This window comes from Nipponia nippon, unplaced genomic scaffold (assembly GCF_047370975.1).
Source record: "Nipponia nippon isolate SJK-2023a ecotype South Korea unplaced genomic scaffold, ASM4737097v1 scaffold_4, whole genome shotgun sequence".
NCBI lineage: Eukaryota > Metazoa > Chordata > Aves > Pelecaniformes > Threskiornithidae > Nipponia > Nipponia nippon.
Window position 1 is genome coordinate 74,977,315 of NW_028262358.1, and position 17,020 is coordinate 74,994,334.

The following is a 17,020-nucleotide window of genomic DNA, read 5'->3' on the forward strand; positions in this document are numbered from 1 at the left end:
AAGTTGCTCATTTCAGCTTCTCCAGCACTTGAATCTTGCAATGACTTAGAGAATTTTTCCCTCTTTTGGTAACAGTTGCCTTTGATCAAGGTGCCTCTTAATCTTATTCTAGATATACTGCATATGTTGCATTCCCGGTAGCCTCTTATTAAAAAGTGAGTTCTCCAACAATTCACTCTAGTTGCTCTCTCAAAACTCCTCCCATTAATCAAATTCTATTAAGTATTAATAGCTGTGATAGTGTATCCAGATCAGCAAGTGCCTCGTCTATGCTGTTCTAGCTTTAAAATTTTGTTCTTTATAATGCTGCATAGTTCAGTTATGTCTTACTAAGTATCTGTCAGTAGCACTCACAAGACCTTAGGGTAAATTATGATTGAAAATCATCAGTGGTAAGGGTTATAGCTTAAGCTATTTCTACCTCCCAAAAGAACTTCCAGTTTTTATCTTCAAAACCTGTACTTTGTCAAACAGTCTCCCATCAAAGAATGAAAGCAGCAAAAGTTCCTACTTAGAAGAAGCAGTTAAAGTGACCGGAGCTTTTATCCTCACAATTGTTTTCGCATGAGCAAATTTTGGAGTCCAATTAGTTTTCAGATTCTAATTTGGAGTCCTTCTGTAACACTAGCAACGTATAGGCTGTCACCTCAACAGCATGGAAAGTGTCAGGTCCTCAATCCAACTGGAAACCTATCTTTCTTTTGAAGAATGTTTTACATCTGCATAACAATAAAAAAAGACTGAAGCAAGCTTTAAAGAGTACAGTAAATTAATAACGAGCAGCAGTTAAATTCACCATATATTCTGGAGCACGTACCGAGAAAACTTCCAATGTAAGTGCACTGCATATGATGTAGGAATGGAAAATACGGCCAATAAGTCGTGCAACCGTAGAAACACATTTACAGCTACAGACCATATCTACACTTACCTGCAATGGGTGGACCAACTGTCATAGGTATTGACATGAGTCCCAGTAAAAATCCTATGGCCTGGGAGACATCCTGAGCCCCAACAAGCTCAAAGGCAATAGGAGCCATAATGCAAATGAAGCACCCATCAAACAGGCCCATGAAGAGACAGACAGCAATGAGACCTCCAAAGACGTGGCACAGTGGAATCATCATAGACATCAGGCCAATAAAGAAGAATGAGGCCACCTAAACATGACCAAGGAAAAAAATACAGAAACATGTGGCATCAAATCAGCAAAGATAAAAGGGAACAGATGAGCTTTCTTGCATTTGTAGTGAATTGTCTGCCTGTATTTACTTTAAAATAAATATAAGCAGTCTCCAGGGATTACCACCATCAGAAGTTACATACCAAGATAAGACAAACACATGTAACTCATGACATGCAACCAAAGAAATTCCAAAAGTTTTCAAAATCCACTTGTAATCAACTATCCTTCAGTGATTATGTAAAGTCATTTCTCGTAACATTTTTTGAAAAGTTACTCCCTGCTCTTTTCACAAATGAAAGCCACAAAAATATCAGAAGTTTAATATAGCTAAAACACTATAGTTAGACTTCTCAATTCTCAGTTCTGTGTATTCTGATACAGAAAATACAAATATTATCTGAGATGAGTTTATATTTAAGTAGTAATGTGGTTATCTGTAGACAAACTCTAAACAAGATATTGTTGACCAGATTCTTTGTATTATCACATTATGGTAAAAGCAGCACTAAAACCAGAATCACTAATCTTTGTATCCAGAAGAGACAGAATGCATCACTCCTCTGTTACTAAAGATAGAATTTATAAAGCAAAATCCAGCAAAACAGGTCCATAAAACAGACTGCAGAAAGATGACAGTTGAACTTGCTGGGTAGAACTCATTCATGTAAGTTGTTCAATTATGAGACAGTAAAGTTCTAAGAGGAAAGAGGCTTCATTTGCAGTAGTCAAAAATAATCCTTAAGTAATTTTTGCATGAGATAAGATGGTAGTATGAACTGTTGGACAATCCAGAATACTACTTGAGGTGAATACTCACTTTCCCTCAAAAATGCTGATTTGAAAGAGGAGAGCTGAAGATGCTGGGGCATGGCTTACCAAAAGTGAATGTGTTTTTCTGGCTTAAAACTCGATGAAACCAACAGTACTCAGAAGCATTCTAGTTCATGCCCTAAACCAAAGTCCATGGTTTTCAGTTCTAGCTATTCGAGGAAAAGAATAAGAAAGCTCGTAGTTTTACTGCAAGTTGGGTATTCGTGCTTTGTAAATCATGTGTAACATCTCAATGCTGCCTTTCCACTTTTTATCTTAATATTGACATTTCCTGAAAGTGTCACAATAGGTATGAAATCAGTGCAAATGAATGAGACATTAAATTTAGAGTGCCTGATAATAGAGACTGGGATTGTAACCATGGCAACAAATACTCCGTCTTCAGAAAGATGGTTCTTTCCCGAGAATTGTTGTTTTCAATAATGTAGTACAGATAATAGCCATTAGATGTCTCCCTTGTTATTCATTTTAAAACAACAAAACAAGAACACCAAGTGGCTGATGACATGCAAGTTATTAACTAAAGCTTTTCCAAAAATCTACACTAACACTGCTACTTTCTAAAAAAAAAAAAAAAAATCATTTATAACTGTGGAGGGAAAAAAAGTGTGTATCTTCCTTCGTCCCCAAGCTTCAGCATTTCTGGAAGTTGTGATTCTTTCTGCAAGTAACCCCCTTCGTTCAGCAAAATCTCCTCAACTAAGCACCTCGTATTCCCATGACTTTACCAGTGTGCACTATGCACAGAACATACTTGACACCAAATTATCACCTATCAAAGATCAATAAAAGAGATCCAAAATCCTTAACAGAGGAACATAGGAAAAAAATACTAATCTTTCTGCAACCATTAAGAAATCATGGAATAAATCAAGGAAAGCAGAATCTAGAGAATCCCCAAAGGCTTTCTCACTCACATGCTAATGATTAGTAATTTCTTTCAATTCCCAGCTGAAAACAGCCAGCAGGTAGCAGACGTGTTTCCTTAGCATTAAAAAGAGAATAAAAAAAATCAGAGATTCATGAACTTTGCACCAAAGGTTCCTAGTATCAAAAACCATACATTGAGTTCCCTAGAGTTTTGAAACTTCTCAAATTTGAATCTCCAATCAGTTAATTCTCCTTACTTAATAGTATCTGTAACCAAAGCCTTCAGAATATTGTTCGCATATTCCTTCAGAGCTGTGTGAAGACGTACCTGTAAATAAACTTTTTTTGCACCAGGAATATAATCTGCAACTCTGCCGAAGATCAATCTGCCAACTCCTGACGTAATGCCCAGACACAGCAGAAGCACTTCTTCTGGCACGCTGTCACCAAATCTGTCTTTTACATGCTTCATCTGTTTGAAAAGAGGGTTGAGAAAAAAAACTGGCTTTAGAATTAAAAGGAAGATAAACCTTAGAAAACTTGAGTTAAATAGAAGTAATCTGTGAATCTCAGACTTACAAACATGGCTACAAATGGTCAACTAATTTACTCTGCTTTTACAGATTTTAGAATAAGTTTGGCACTGGCTTATCAGTATTAAGTGCAATACATTAAAAATAATCTGAAACATGTTGTTGCTTTATTCACAATTAAAGAACTTAATTCAAGAAAACAACAAGGCTGCACCTAATACCAAGGAAATTGAAGAGAACCTAGAAGCATTGTCCTCAACCACATTTAATTTACAAGTCATAGATTTAACATAACGCAGAATCCACAAGGGCTGTCTAGAAGTGGTAGCTTCACTGGCCGGGCCATGCTCTGAGGTCTGAAGTTACCAAACGATTAATGAGTATCAGCACAATACTGTGCATTAAGACAGAGATACATGCTACCAAGCTTGTAACATAGCTCAGGGCAGGAGCAAGAAGCAGAGGGGCAGAGAGTTGGAGGCCAGACAGTGCAAGCAGGAGGGGCCCTCCAGACTGCCTCATCCTGACATCCGTGACCACCTTGACATCCAGGGGCAAGGAGGAAGAGGAGCAGGAACCACCTGCAGTGCCAGACACAACAGCAAGCCCTTCCAGGAGAGGGTGCAGCTACAGCAGCAATGAGTAGGGCAAACTGGAAGAATGACTGATCAGCCACTTCAACCTAAAGAACTAGAGCAACTGACCGACGGTCCTGACACTAGACCATCAGCTACAATGTGATGAACTACCAGTGTCAGTAATTCTAACCTTTCAAGTCATGTTAAAAAAAAAAAAAAAAAATCATAAGACTGGCTTGATGGATTTAGATTTTTTTATATTGTCTGTTTCTACAGTGTTTTTTGTTTCGTTGTTGTTGTGTTGGGGTTTTTTTGTTTGTTTATTTTTAAATCAACCATGAAGACCAGAAATTACCCATAAGAAAGATTTTTTTTTTTGCACAATTTTTTTGAAACACATTTGGCAATACCAAATATGCCAAAATGGGCATTAGATGTAGATTAGATGTAGAAATCAGTTGCATAGTCCTGCTATCTCTGTGCTCATAACTCCTTCCGAACAAGAAAAGACTTAGAGGTGTGAAGAAACAAATGGAAGAAACTGATTATAAGGAAAAATGTAGTAAAAACATTTGAGAGGCAAGGTGACCACAGGCTGACAGATCGGGATAGACAAAGCTGCACACCAGTTTTTGTCATTAATTCTGGTTATGTGATATCATTTTAAACTAGAGAACCATTATTCTCCTATCTATAAAATGGAAAAGCTCCATTTTAGTAAATACTTCTAGAGCAAAATAATCAAGATTCTTTCCTGGCCAGAGTGTTAATACACTTAGCAGAAGCTTTTTTTTCCCCCAACATAAACAGGATTTCCTGAGTGACGGTGATTTTCTTAACTATAAAATCAGTTGGGTTTTGTTGACATGTCACAGAAAGTCTATGAAATCTAATATTAATTTGTTCAATAGAATTAATTTTGTCAGAAAGGAAATAAGAGTTAGTGGGTTTGTTTTGTTTTCAAAGAATAACTTCTAACTTCAGTTGAAGACAGACACTTGCTCTTTCTGTTTTTGAGGCATTTTTTTATTTGCTTTTTAAAGACACATTTGGGAACAGGATCTGATGAAATTTTTCTTCTGGAATAATATTTAAACATAAAAGATAAGTTGTCCTATTGATTCCCTTTCTGTCAAAGGTGAGAAGAGGAAAAGCTGACAGTTTTCCCACCCCTACCTTTCTGTGCCTGCCAACACCTGCTGGCCCAGCCAGCGAGAGAAGCCAAGGTATTTTCTGCCATTCTTGTCACCTGTTCCGCTTCCATGCTTCTGCAGCCTCTGGCTTGTTTAATTAGCAGACCTGATTCACCCACTCCCTGGAGGCTTTTCAAGAGGCAAGATAAAGCTCTACATCTAGATAACTATTAACCCTGCATCTGCAACTGAGTAACTGGATTTCTCAAAGCAGCACTCTCAAGAGTGAAATGCTGTCCCCTCTTAGATCAAGGGGGGAAAATATTGGATTCAATCAACTCCTAAAGTAGGAAAATAACCACTACTCATCTCTTGTCCCCAAATATCTAAATTAGGATTTATTTTTTTAGCTTTCACTCCTCTTAAGCACACCATAACCTTAAAGAGAGCTTCCAACTAGATGTAAAAGGAGAAACTTTTTCCCCAGGAGGGCAGTAGGCAGCGGCGCAGGCTGCCCAGAGAGCTTGTTCCGTCTCCTTCCGTAGAGGTTTTCCAGACCCAAGTGCACAAAGCCCCGAGCAACCTGGTCTGACCTCAGAGCTGACCCTCTGATCCTTAGCAGCATATTTAATTTTCAGCAATACAGTCACTAAGTAAGCTGTAAGTAACAGCAGTATTATTAACTGAGTATCTGAAAATGCAGCAATTCAGGATTAGTTCAGTACCGTAAGTGCTACCTCATTATGGACTTAGAGACATTTCTTGTAACTATAGGTTAAATACATTTACTTATGATGAAGTAGCTTAAACGAAATTCAAATTTCCAGAGATTTTTAACAGATAGACCTACTCAAAAAATCCCATGATGGGCAATTACTTGTGAACCTTCTCAGGCAGCATCTCATGCACTAACACGCTTGCCATTGCAGAACTGTACAGGCTGTAATTATATGACTCTTTAGATATTATCTATAGGAGTCAAATGGGGACCCAGGCACACAGCAGACACATTGAAGGCCAAAGCATTTCCCTATGGGTTTTGCCTGTTCTCAGTGATGTAGCTAGCTCTTCACTCTCAGAGCTGTGTGCATGCTGAATTGCAGGGCTGGTTTTTCCAAATGCAGAAAAGGCTGGTAATTTTGCCTGAGCCAACCAGTGCAAGATTTTCTAGACTAGCATAGCTTCTTTACTATTTTAAAGTAAGTTATCATTGTACAATGCAATTTTCCAAATCAAGACATAGACAGCAGACAATACAACTGAATGCATCCCTGGCACCAGCATTTTACCTTATACCCTTGCTCTCTGTTATCAGGGTAATGCATACAAACACAGATCTTACTGTCCAAATTCTCATTACTGTTAGGATGAGACTAGAAGAAAGATTAACCACTTCGTAGTGGCTGGAATGCTTTCAGATACACTGTCCTGGCTAACCTCTCTCCATCCAGCCAAGACCCAGATTTTGCCAAGATCTTCCATTCAATGCACACACATTTTAGCTATATTCATGCACTGAATCAAAGATAGAGCAATCTGAGTATAGCTCCAGTTCCTTTTTCCAAACAAAGAACCTGAATCTGAAAGAAGTGGTAATGAACTAGTAAGAAATAATTCTTTCCTGGCAACTGCTTTCCTCCTGCGTATATTCCATTTTGGGAATTTCCAATCAAGTAAAGCTTTAGTAGGCTAAATGCAATGCAATCTTTCTCGCCAAACAAGATGGCCAACAGCAATATATAACCTAGAAAAGTTTGAGCACGTGAAAACCAGCATTTTCTTTCTTCGAGTCCTGATGCAAGTCCTAATATCTGACACTATCCTTACACTGGTTCTGAATGAAAAAAGGAAACTTTTACAGAGTACTGCTGGTACCATTTGTAAATTGGAGATACTATTCCTAACTGCTCCAAGTTAACAGTTTTCTGAAAGAGCTGAGGGGGGTTCTTTTGGTTTTGATTTTCCTTTCCCAGACAGGAAAAGAAAAAAAGGATAGCCTACACAAACTTTTCGTTCTTCATTCTTTCCAGAAATGCATGAGTTCTATAGAAATCCAGGCAAACCCGTACTTTCTTGGAATGCAAAGTGGTGAGCCGTGCCTGTAAGTAATGAAGACAAAGCTTTGCATGTGGTGTCAGATGAGTCTAAAACATAACCTTACAGGCAAAAACTATGATCAGAGACTGAATCGATCACAGGGCTCGTGGTATGGAGTCTGCTCTGAGGTATAAGCACTTGTAACATCCAGAACTGCTTTAATAACATTGGTTTTTTTCAGTACTAATTGGCCCTCTTAGCCGTGCAACAATTTTAAATCCAGACACCCACAATAATTCTAGACATGTATAATGTATGAGACTTAGCCATCAATCTAGGCACGGCAATACCTCCATAATCTATTGATTTGATTAGTACCATGGCCTTCAAAAACCCATTCAGTATTATTAGAAGGCATGATGGCCTTGTCATTCCATCACTCAGAATTTTTTTTTTTTCCAAGCTGTAAGCACAAGAAAGGCAAAAGACAAAAATAAACTAAGTGCATGTCCAAGTTAGGATATTAGCAACTGACAGGACACAAATGGAGTGGGTATGTGTAGAAAAATTATACTGGTGCCCATCTTCAAGACTACAATTAGATCTTCAGAATTTCAGAAAACTAAGAGCTTGGGTTTATTTCACACACATCTCCTGAGAAAAGAACAGCCTTACTGACGACGTACAGATCTTTCTGTACTGTTCGTGCCATCACACAGCAGCCTTCCTTCAATGAACAAGTCAACCACATGCCTGAACAAGCCAACTCCTTCAAAGGCCTAGAGAAAAATATTAACTGTTGCCTTGATAAAGATATATCAAGAACTTTGCAGTGAACTGTTCTGGAAGGTTGAAAGTTTCCAGATGTGCTGAAAAGCAGAGCATAAAGTAACTCTGGACACATCACTCTATTCTCTAACATAAGGACTGACCACAAAAATGGGGGGTGTGGGGGGATATCAGAGAAAAAGTCAGTTGCCAGAGAACTGTATGATACTAGGCACAGGGAAGATCATTTAATGCAAATACATTTCTGGTCCAGACTCCACCAAAGAAACTTTTACTGATGAGCCAAAAGCTAGCAAACGAACCAGCAGCTCCTAACTCCTGAACACCTACTGAAACAATGGTGTTCTTCATGTTAAGAGACATGAAATAGCATTACTAATACCTAATGCAGATCCATTTTTAAGGGAGTGCCATTGTCCTGAGACGGATACAGTTGCCTTTTTTTTTTTTTTTTTTTTAGAAATTCAGCGTCTTCACAAGTAAAATATGCATATATACATCTTGAACGTAATCCCTGTTTACATACTTGCCACAACAGGATACTTCCTCTTTCTACATCTGGTCAATTTAATCTACATAATGAACAAGAAACAAGGTGATTATTACATGGCAATAGGGAAATTTTCTCTATTCCACTAAGTAAAGCAGATTAAACAGAATAATAATTTGGATTAGATTAAGAAAAACTCAGATTGACAATTAGTTAAAATTGTTTGGTTTTCCCCCTGAAAACAGCTAGTTGTGAAGAAATTTGCCCTAAATAAAAAAAATCTCAGGGCTGTTAGATCAAAATAGGCAATCAGTAGCAGAAAACTTAAATTGGAGAAACCAATAATACTGTTTTAACCAATAGTTAGTTTTCCTAGAGTCACAAATGCTAATAATTTTTAAAGCAATTAAACCAGTTCTCAGGTCTTGAGAGAGTGAATGCCAGTTAGTAGGCCTGAAAGATATTCAGGGAATAGTGCAAGAAAGCATGCTGGGGACTGAGAAAAGCCTGAAGGATGGGGGACAACCCCTACACTGCAGCACAAGACAGTCCATGACTTCTGCTCTTTCCCTTGTTCACTCTACTCCATCTCAGGGTATTTTCAGGTCCTGTCCTCCACTGGCTCCTGGAGGTGCCAAGAGAGACTGGATCCCATTGGAGCCACAAGAGACAGCATAAAGAAATGGGCACAAGGATATTGGTGGATTGGTGTGGCTTGGGTGGCAGCAGCAAGATAGGTAAGGCACACACATTAACTGGGGAAGCTCACAGTGACTGAGAACAAGGATGAGGAATAAAGCCAGGGATAGGTAAGAACTGAAGTGTTACATACATGAGGACCGAGAGTTAAATTGTCAAATAAAACTTACCCTTTTTAAGCATTTTTTAAATTGATTCTCATTTGTGACTACAATCCACAACTTAGTCTTAGTTCTACCCATCCCTTGTGGCCCTAAAGCAGTGTTTCCTGGGCCTATCTTACTCTCAAAACTCAACTAGCCACTATGTCCAAAGTGAGCTACTGTCAGCAAGTCCTAGAGAGTTACAGGTGAATCACATTAACCTGAATTTCCAGAATAGCAGCAGCAAAGGAAACAAAAAGAACTATTCATAAACATTTAACAGGTAACATCATAAGCTAAGGATCAACATAGATTTGTGAAAAAAACAACCGTCATTTCTCTCTATTACATGGTAGGTAGCAAACCTTGACAGAGGGAAGCACAGATGTAACAAATTTCGACCTTGGCCAGTGTTTTAAAATTCTCTCAAACATAACAATTCTTATGAGCCAGTTTGGAATACGTGACTTAAATAGAACAACTGTAAAGATGGATGTTCAAATGTTTGGAAAAGCTATTTTTAAATAGTTGATTCATTGCAAAATTGCATATGCCAAAGAAGGCTCTGTAAAAACCTGCCCAAATCTACCACTATTTCACACTTTCATTAATGATATGGACAGTGAAATAGAGAATATACGTATTAAATTTGCAAATTACATCAAATGATGAGTATTGCAGGCACTGTAAAGAAGACTGGAATTCAAAATGATCTCGGCAACCTGGCATCTCAGTCAGTAGTGTGAAATAAATGTGATTAATTTCCATAAAGACATTATGAGGTAAATATTCAAAAAACACTACGTGAAATAAAAATTGGATGCATGAATACAAGACGGAAGAATCATCTAGCAACAGCTCTTTAGAAAGGGAACTGAAGGTTTAGCAGATTAAACTTCAGCATGTTCTGATATCATCATCATTTTGCAAAAATAATAGAATACATCAATTCATGACATGATGTGACCTTCACATACTGCTCAGTACCAGTAAGGCCTCAGCTGAATTATTATGTCCTATTTTGGTCATTACTCATTATTAAAAGACATGGACCATATGTACAGAATCCAAAAGAAAGATTTGGCAATAAGCAGAAAATTTATTAGCATGACTTATGAAAAAAGATTACAGAAAAAAAATATTTAAAAAGTTCCTTTACCAGAGTAAGTCTGTATTCAAAAAACTTGGTAAATTGGGTAAAGTTCTGGGATACCACTAGTCTTACTGTCTACGATTCATGAAGTGATTTGATGGATGTCTTAGTATAGTCACAAATACATACTTATTTGGTGTCATAACTTGAAAACTCTTTTTTAGCTCTAGCTTGGTAAAACTCTGCTGCACATTTGATTAAAAGTAACCTTTGACTGAAGGACGCAATTTCCTGACATCACCACTTAAATTTTAGAAGCATAATGTAAAGTAATTCTTTTCAAATCATTATGGCATTTACTAATGTGATAAAGTGTTATCAGGTTATAACTTATGTAATTAAAACTGAGCATATTATATGATAGGCTAGGATTAAGAAATTACGGAATATCAAAACAATGGATTAAGATATCCTGTACAAACACCTAAAGTAACAGGAAAATACTTCACTAGCCACTGATGATTAACATTGTATGCTCTGGACTTATTAAAAAAACACTTTGGCTAATTGTTGTAAACACAATTTAAGACGGATTCTCAACACAGCTAATAGAAGTGAAGCAACTACAATCTAGTATTAGCAAGTTCATCCTCTTTATAATATTAAATTAAAAGCTTATAGTACAGATTAATTTTATTTAGCATACTTTAGTAAAATTTTAATACAAGTCTGCTGCTACACATCCAGTTTAGTCTTCCTCAACTTTAAAAAAGAAAAATACATCTATTGTACTATTCTGTCTAGTGATGATAATGCCTTGGCCTTGACTTCCAAACAAATAAGGTTAAACTTCATTAGCCTAGCTTAAAAAGAAAAGAATACTGAGAAGAGGAATATAACAGCATATGCTATTTGTCCAGAAATAAGTGCAAAGATATGCTAACAAAAGTGATTTTTTTAAACTAAGAACTCTTAGTAGTTATAGTTACTTCACTTAAATACGTAATTTCCTTCCTTATTTTTTCCTAAATTAGACATTGCTGGAAATATTACATAAATTTTATAGAAAGCACATATTTAGCTTCTGACAATTCAGTTCAAAGCTGAAGGTAAGCTTACAGTTGACTATATGGGAGGACAAGTGGGACTGTATATTCACCAATTAAATGAAGTAGTAAGTGGAAAAAGGGAAGTGCTAACACCATTTAATACAACAAGCAAGACCTTTATTGGAATATTGTGTTAGCTACAGCGTTTACATGTCACAAAAGGATGTCTTCTCACTGCTGAACTTATGCAGATGTCTGCCTTAGCCAACTAGTCTTCCTAACTGATACCAAAAAAAGTTTCTTTGAGAGACAATTCAGAAGCTTTGACCCTGATGCTCCGAATTGCTCTCTGGAGAAGCTTATTCTTTGGACCATAAGGACTAGTCAGTCAAACTAAAGGTCTTCAAGTCAAGTGAGGTGAGTACGCCTCAGATTGAAAAATGTTTTGAAAGACAGCTACAAGACTTGAATCAAGGTCTCTGGAATCTGCTATACTGAAAAACTTATCAGGAGAGAGCTCATCATCTGTAACTACTCAGACAGGAAGATGACAAAGGCAAAGAGAAACACTGGGAGCTGGACTAAGCTCAGACTGAAAATAAGTGTTTATTGGCATCAGTGAAAGTAATTAGCCAGGAACAAAAAGCTTTTACAAAAGGATGCGTTTCTATTTTACAAAATAATGCTGTTACCTCAAGTAAATTTTTCAACTCACCAGTAGAAATAGCAATAAGATTACCAGACAAGATTGTACAACTCATTTGTGTGAAAAGAAAGCAGCTTATTACAGTAGCCCCTTCTAAAATTTATGAACTTAAAGATTGTATTTCTTACCTATCTTGAAGAACAACACAATAAGCAACTAACTTGGAGTTAACTGGTTAGTAAAATCAGGATTCATTCATCTACCTACATGTTACAATGCTACTGTCATCTTCTAAGAGAGGTTGACTTCCTTACTGCACAACAGAATTTGTGCTACTTTTATCAAGTCTCTCAGGACTAGACTCCTTAAGGCATAGGACTTGGGTGAGTAAAATCAAAACATAGATTCTCAAACCTTTATTCAGCTGCCACATAAATCTGAGGGCATCCATAACACTTTGACATTAGAGATCTACTTGTGGACGTGGTCATAATCACCTCAGCTTTCACAGAGCTGGGCAAAGTGCCTGTCTCATTCTACTGGGAAACACAGAAGAAAGCTCTCACGAGAGTCTCCATTCTAGATGGAAGTCTCAAATACATTGCCAAATATCTACCAGATCAGGGCCCAGAGAAATTGAATCAGGTAGTCATATTTTCATTTAAAACACAACAAGAAGAGATGATAATGACAGTCTCCCCTCCTCATACAGAGATACAGCCCTTACTCAGGATAGACATTCATGTTCAATTTTCTTTCTTGCCTGGATCAATCCAAAACCACCTCTCCCTTTTCCTAGGAAATATTCCATTCAGTAGTAACGATAAATTTTAACTCAGTCATCAGAAAAGAACCTGAAAAATAGCTCACAGCTTGACAATTACTGGCAGTCAAATGGAAAGAGCTAGGTTCCAGGATTTCCTCAAAGGAAAATTCAAAATACATGGAAAGAAATTCACAAGTCTGAACGGGATTTAAAAAGCAAAGAGGGTTTTCTATGCAGCTCTTCTTGGAGCAGAAACTGGACACAAAACCTGGTCTGTATACGAGCGAAGGAAAGTTCTTCACTTAATTTTGGAGATTAGGTTTCTTTACTCTGTATGAGGATAGCAGGAAAAAACATCAACTGTGATCTCAGGCTTCTAGGCACTTGTGGAGCTTGAAGAGTTTAGTTCAGGTCAAGATGCTTCAAGCATCCAAAGACAGGATGCTGCGTTTGCCATTAAAATAGCATTTAAAAAAAAATACACTTTACAGTTTAATCCGGCTTTGAACTATATGCTCTGTTTGCTATTAGAATAGTTTGTGTTATGCAAGAGTACATTAACTAGTGTGCTGTTAGAGACTGATACAAAGGAAATCTTAATGTAACTCAGACCTTTCAATCTGGTACTGTTGCATAGACCTGAGAAAGACTGCTTTGCTCTTATCCTTCAACATCATCTTATTGCTTGTACCTGAGCATACCTGCTACCTAAAAATATTTTTTGTAAAGTTTCATTTACTTTTACTTCTAAAAAAAAAAATCAGAAAACATTTGTTTTATTCTTTTCAGTTTCTACTCTTTCTGTGCTTATAATTTTTATTCTTCTCCAGTACTTATTTGGAAAACATAGTTTAAATATGCTTTCATAACAATTACAAGTATAAAGTAGGAAATAATTTCTTTCTTTTCCCACCACCACCCCCAATGTCAAAAGTGGACAATCTAGCTAAGAATAAATACTGCCAGATCAACATTGAGGAATATCAGGAAAGAAATGGGTGCACAGGATAATTACAGAAGTGGATAAAGGGGGAAAATTTCACTAACCTGGGCAGTCAAACTGCAGCAGATGTTGAGATCTGAAGGGAGATAAATGCAAAGATTAGAAAAGCAAGTAAAGCACGGGGAGCCACTGAAGATTTGGGGTCTCAGAGAGATCTGCTTAATAATTACATTGGACCTTTACAAAACCACTGCCTTAGTCTTCCATTGGAGACAGAAACATGGTAGATTAAGTGGATGAGAAAGGTAAATAGTGCTAAAATTGACAGCTATACCTACAGTTTTAACTTTTTTAGATTATCTACAGTATAAAGAAATATCTATTTGACACACAGTTATCTGTTAGTACTGGACATAATTTAAAAGATACTATCCTATCATTACAAAGCAGACTAACAGCAGAATCTGGGAAATAAATGATGTAGTAGACAGGTGACTGATGTAGGAGATCTGAAGAAGTGAGCAGGTTTTTTGAACAGCAGCCTATAAAAGCAAGTGAATGTTGTGATGAAGGCTGATTTTTTCCAGTTTGAGTAAAAAAAATCCAGACATACCAATTAGATATTAAACATTATTTTACACAACATTTTAAAAGTAGCAAATTTATGACATAATACAAGTGGTTCACAAAACAAAGACAGTACTTACCTTACAAGAACTGAATTTCTTCAAGATGTGCTATGTGTATGCACTTTACTGTGGATATGCATGTGTTTTATATGTTTAAGTTTAGAGATTTTTGGTTACTAGCGTCCATACGGTATACATCATACTTTTCATCATGCTTTGCACTCAGACACAAAGGACAGCGTTTATATGTGCGCTTCTCTTTGTCTCCACTGTGGAATCAAGGGGCATAGGACTTAAGGGAGGAGAGGTGCAGGGTTAGGACTGTGCACACAGAATGCACAACCTGAAGAGCTTCATTTATTGCAAGGTGCGTAACTCGTTTCTACTATGGCTCCTTCAGCAGATGCACGTCCCACTGCAGAGAACACAAAGCAACTGCCACCACCTATGTGGAGATGAGCACTCTTGCAAGGAGAGCAACTGAAACACTGGTTTCTCAACAAGGAGTCAATCTAAAGATGTCACACCTGACAATATTTCCAGAACACAACATCAGTAGGCAGGGCTTGAAGAGTTAAAAAATTTTTGTACGGATGATGACTAGGGTCTTGTTGGGCAGAACGTTGACTACTGCAGTGAGATTCATCCTGACTATCCTATAGCTTGTCCAGATACAGCAGCTCAGATCTGCTTGGAAAATCTTGATTGGTTTCCATACCCTTCATATTTTCCAGTATCATTCTTCTTAATGACCCAAAGCTTTTGCTTGGGGAGGGTGCAGTTTACAAATGGAAAATGGCTATTTTTCTGAATGGGCAGAATAGAGAGACTGTTTTGTCCTGAATAAATAAGGCCTTTCAGAAACTGAGTATATGGAAGTAAATACAGTTTTCAAAGTACATAGCAAGAATTTCAAGTAAGTTCCTAGAAAAACTGTCGGTACACAGGATCTTATGAGAGCTTGGCTCTTCATTTCTCCAAGTTGATTGCACAGGAATACAGTTTTTATTGGCACACGTTGTAGGGGACAAAAATTCAAACACTGAATTTACAGAGCAGAATCTGATCTCTTATTAAGAAAAATAAGGCACATCACTGATACAGAGTGAGAAATGGGTAGAGACAAGTCAAAATAGCTGGCTGGTAAAGAACAGACCTGAAGGACAAATCATCCTGGTTCAATTTAAGGCAGCAGTCCAAGATGATAAAACAGTTGTAGAATAGTTAAATTCCATGAAGGCAAGGATCTTACACTACAGAGGGGAAAGGGGGGCAGGGATCAAATCTGGTAACAAAAATGTGCATCATATCAGCAAGTCCTCCTGTTCACTATGTTGTTTCTAAAGTGGAAAAAAAAAAAAAAGATTACTTTTCTTAGCTAAAGAACAGGAACAAAATGGATGTTCCAGCTAAAGATAGGAAGTATAGACCAGCAGACAGCGTTATCTTTTTGTCCAAGGAGAGACTATGTGGGCACAACACTACACAACTTCAAAGTAACAAACACAGAAGATCTGGAGACAGACTAAGCCACACAGAGGACAGACAAATATTTATCTGAGCTGTCTGATTTTGTGATGCAGCCTAGAAAATGAGTTTGTTTATATGCATTAAAAAGGTCTTATGACTAACAAAGTACTTTACAGAGATTCCAACCATCTCCATGCCCCTCCCAGGAATAAAAATGCATGTCTTGAAGATTTTGAATGCAGTTTAGCTTCCATCTGAGAAGCAGACTGCCTAAATGATTTAGCCTTTAAGTGCCCATCATCTGTTCTGATAAGATATATCTGAAATACATTGCTTTAAAGCTTCCCTATACAGCAGAAGAACCATGACCTTTCTCTCTGATAACAGAAAATACAATTGCAGTACTGACCATAGCCATCTTTAAGCTCAAAGATTGTCGAGAACAGATTCATAAGTTCTGTTTATAGTTTTATATTCTGTTTATTTTTTTTATATATTATATTAGTTCAGTTTATATTTTGAGGGCACTGTATCTGTCACTAAAACCAGCGAGCTTCCCCCAGTGAACTAGTTGCCCTGGATGTCAAAAAGAGGTCCCTCAGACACTTAAACTCTTCCAGAATTTCAAGAAAGCAGAAGCATATATATAAAAAATATCTACCTGTGGAACAGGCCAACCTTGAACAGCCCATATGTGATCACAGATGTAACCTGGCACATGGCACAATGTACATTTTCGCTATTGTGTTTTGATCTGCAAGCCTGAACAGGCTCTAGAACTTAGTGCAAGAGAGGTATGCCCTTGCAAATGTGGAAACCAAAGAGGCCACCATAACCTTCATTACGCCAAGGGAAAAGGTTTGACTTCCAAGGGTTTAAAAACCCTATTGAGCTCTTTGATCAGGTCTCTAAATATTTCACCACTAAATATTTCCTGTAGAGAAGATCTATCTGTATTAGTCAGCTACCTCAAAGACCTGGGTTAAAATCCTCAAAGCTGTCAATAATTCAAGTGACAAGGGCTCTGGTATTGCTAATGGTTTTGACCTAACACAAGCTAAGGAACTTCACACACGTGGTAATGTAATAGAAATGCTGAATTCTGAAAGTTAAGACATAAGAACCAGTCTCTCAA

At 37.3% G+C, this 17,020-nt stretch overlaps 1 protein-coding gene across 1 annotated transcript in view; it reads right to left on the reverse strand.

The window, feature by feature from the left end:
• SLC16A10 (solute carrier family 16 member 10) overlaps positions 1-17,020 on the reverse strand; it is a 77,698-nt gene that overhangs the window by 5,916 nt on the left and 54,762 nt on the right. Inside the window, exons 4-5 of the mRNA XM_087775679.1 lie at positions 3,216-3,359; positions 932-1,160 (exon numbers count right to left, since the gene is read on the reverse strand). Coding sequence (XP_087631805.1) covers positions 932-1,160; positions 3,216-3,359 — 373 coding nt within the window. The remainder of the gene's footprint in view (positions 1-931; positions 1,161-3,215; positions 3,360-17,020) is intronic.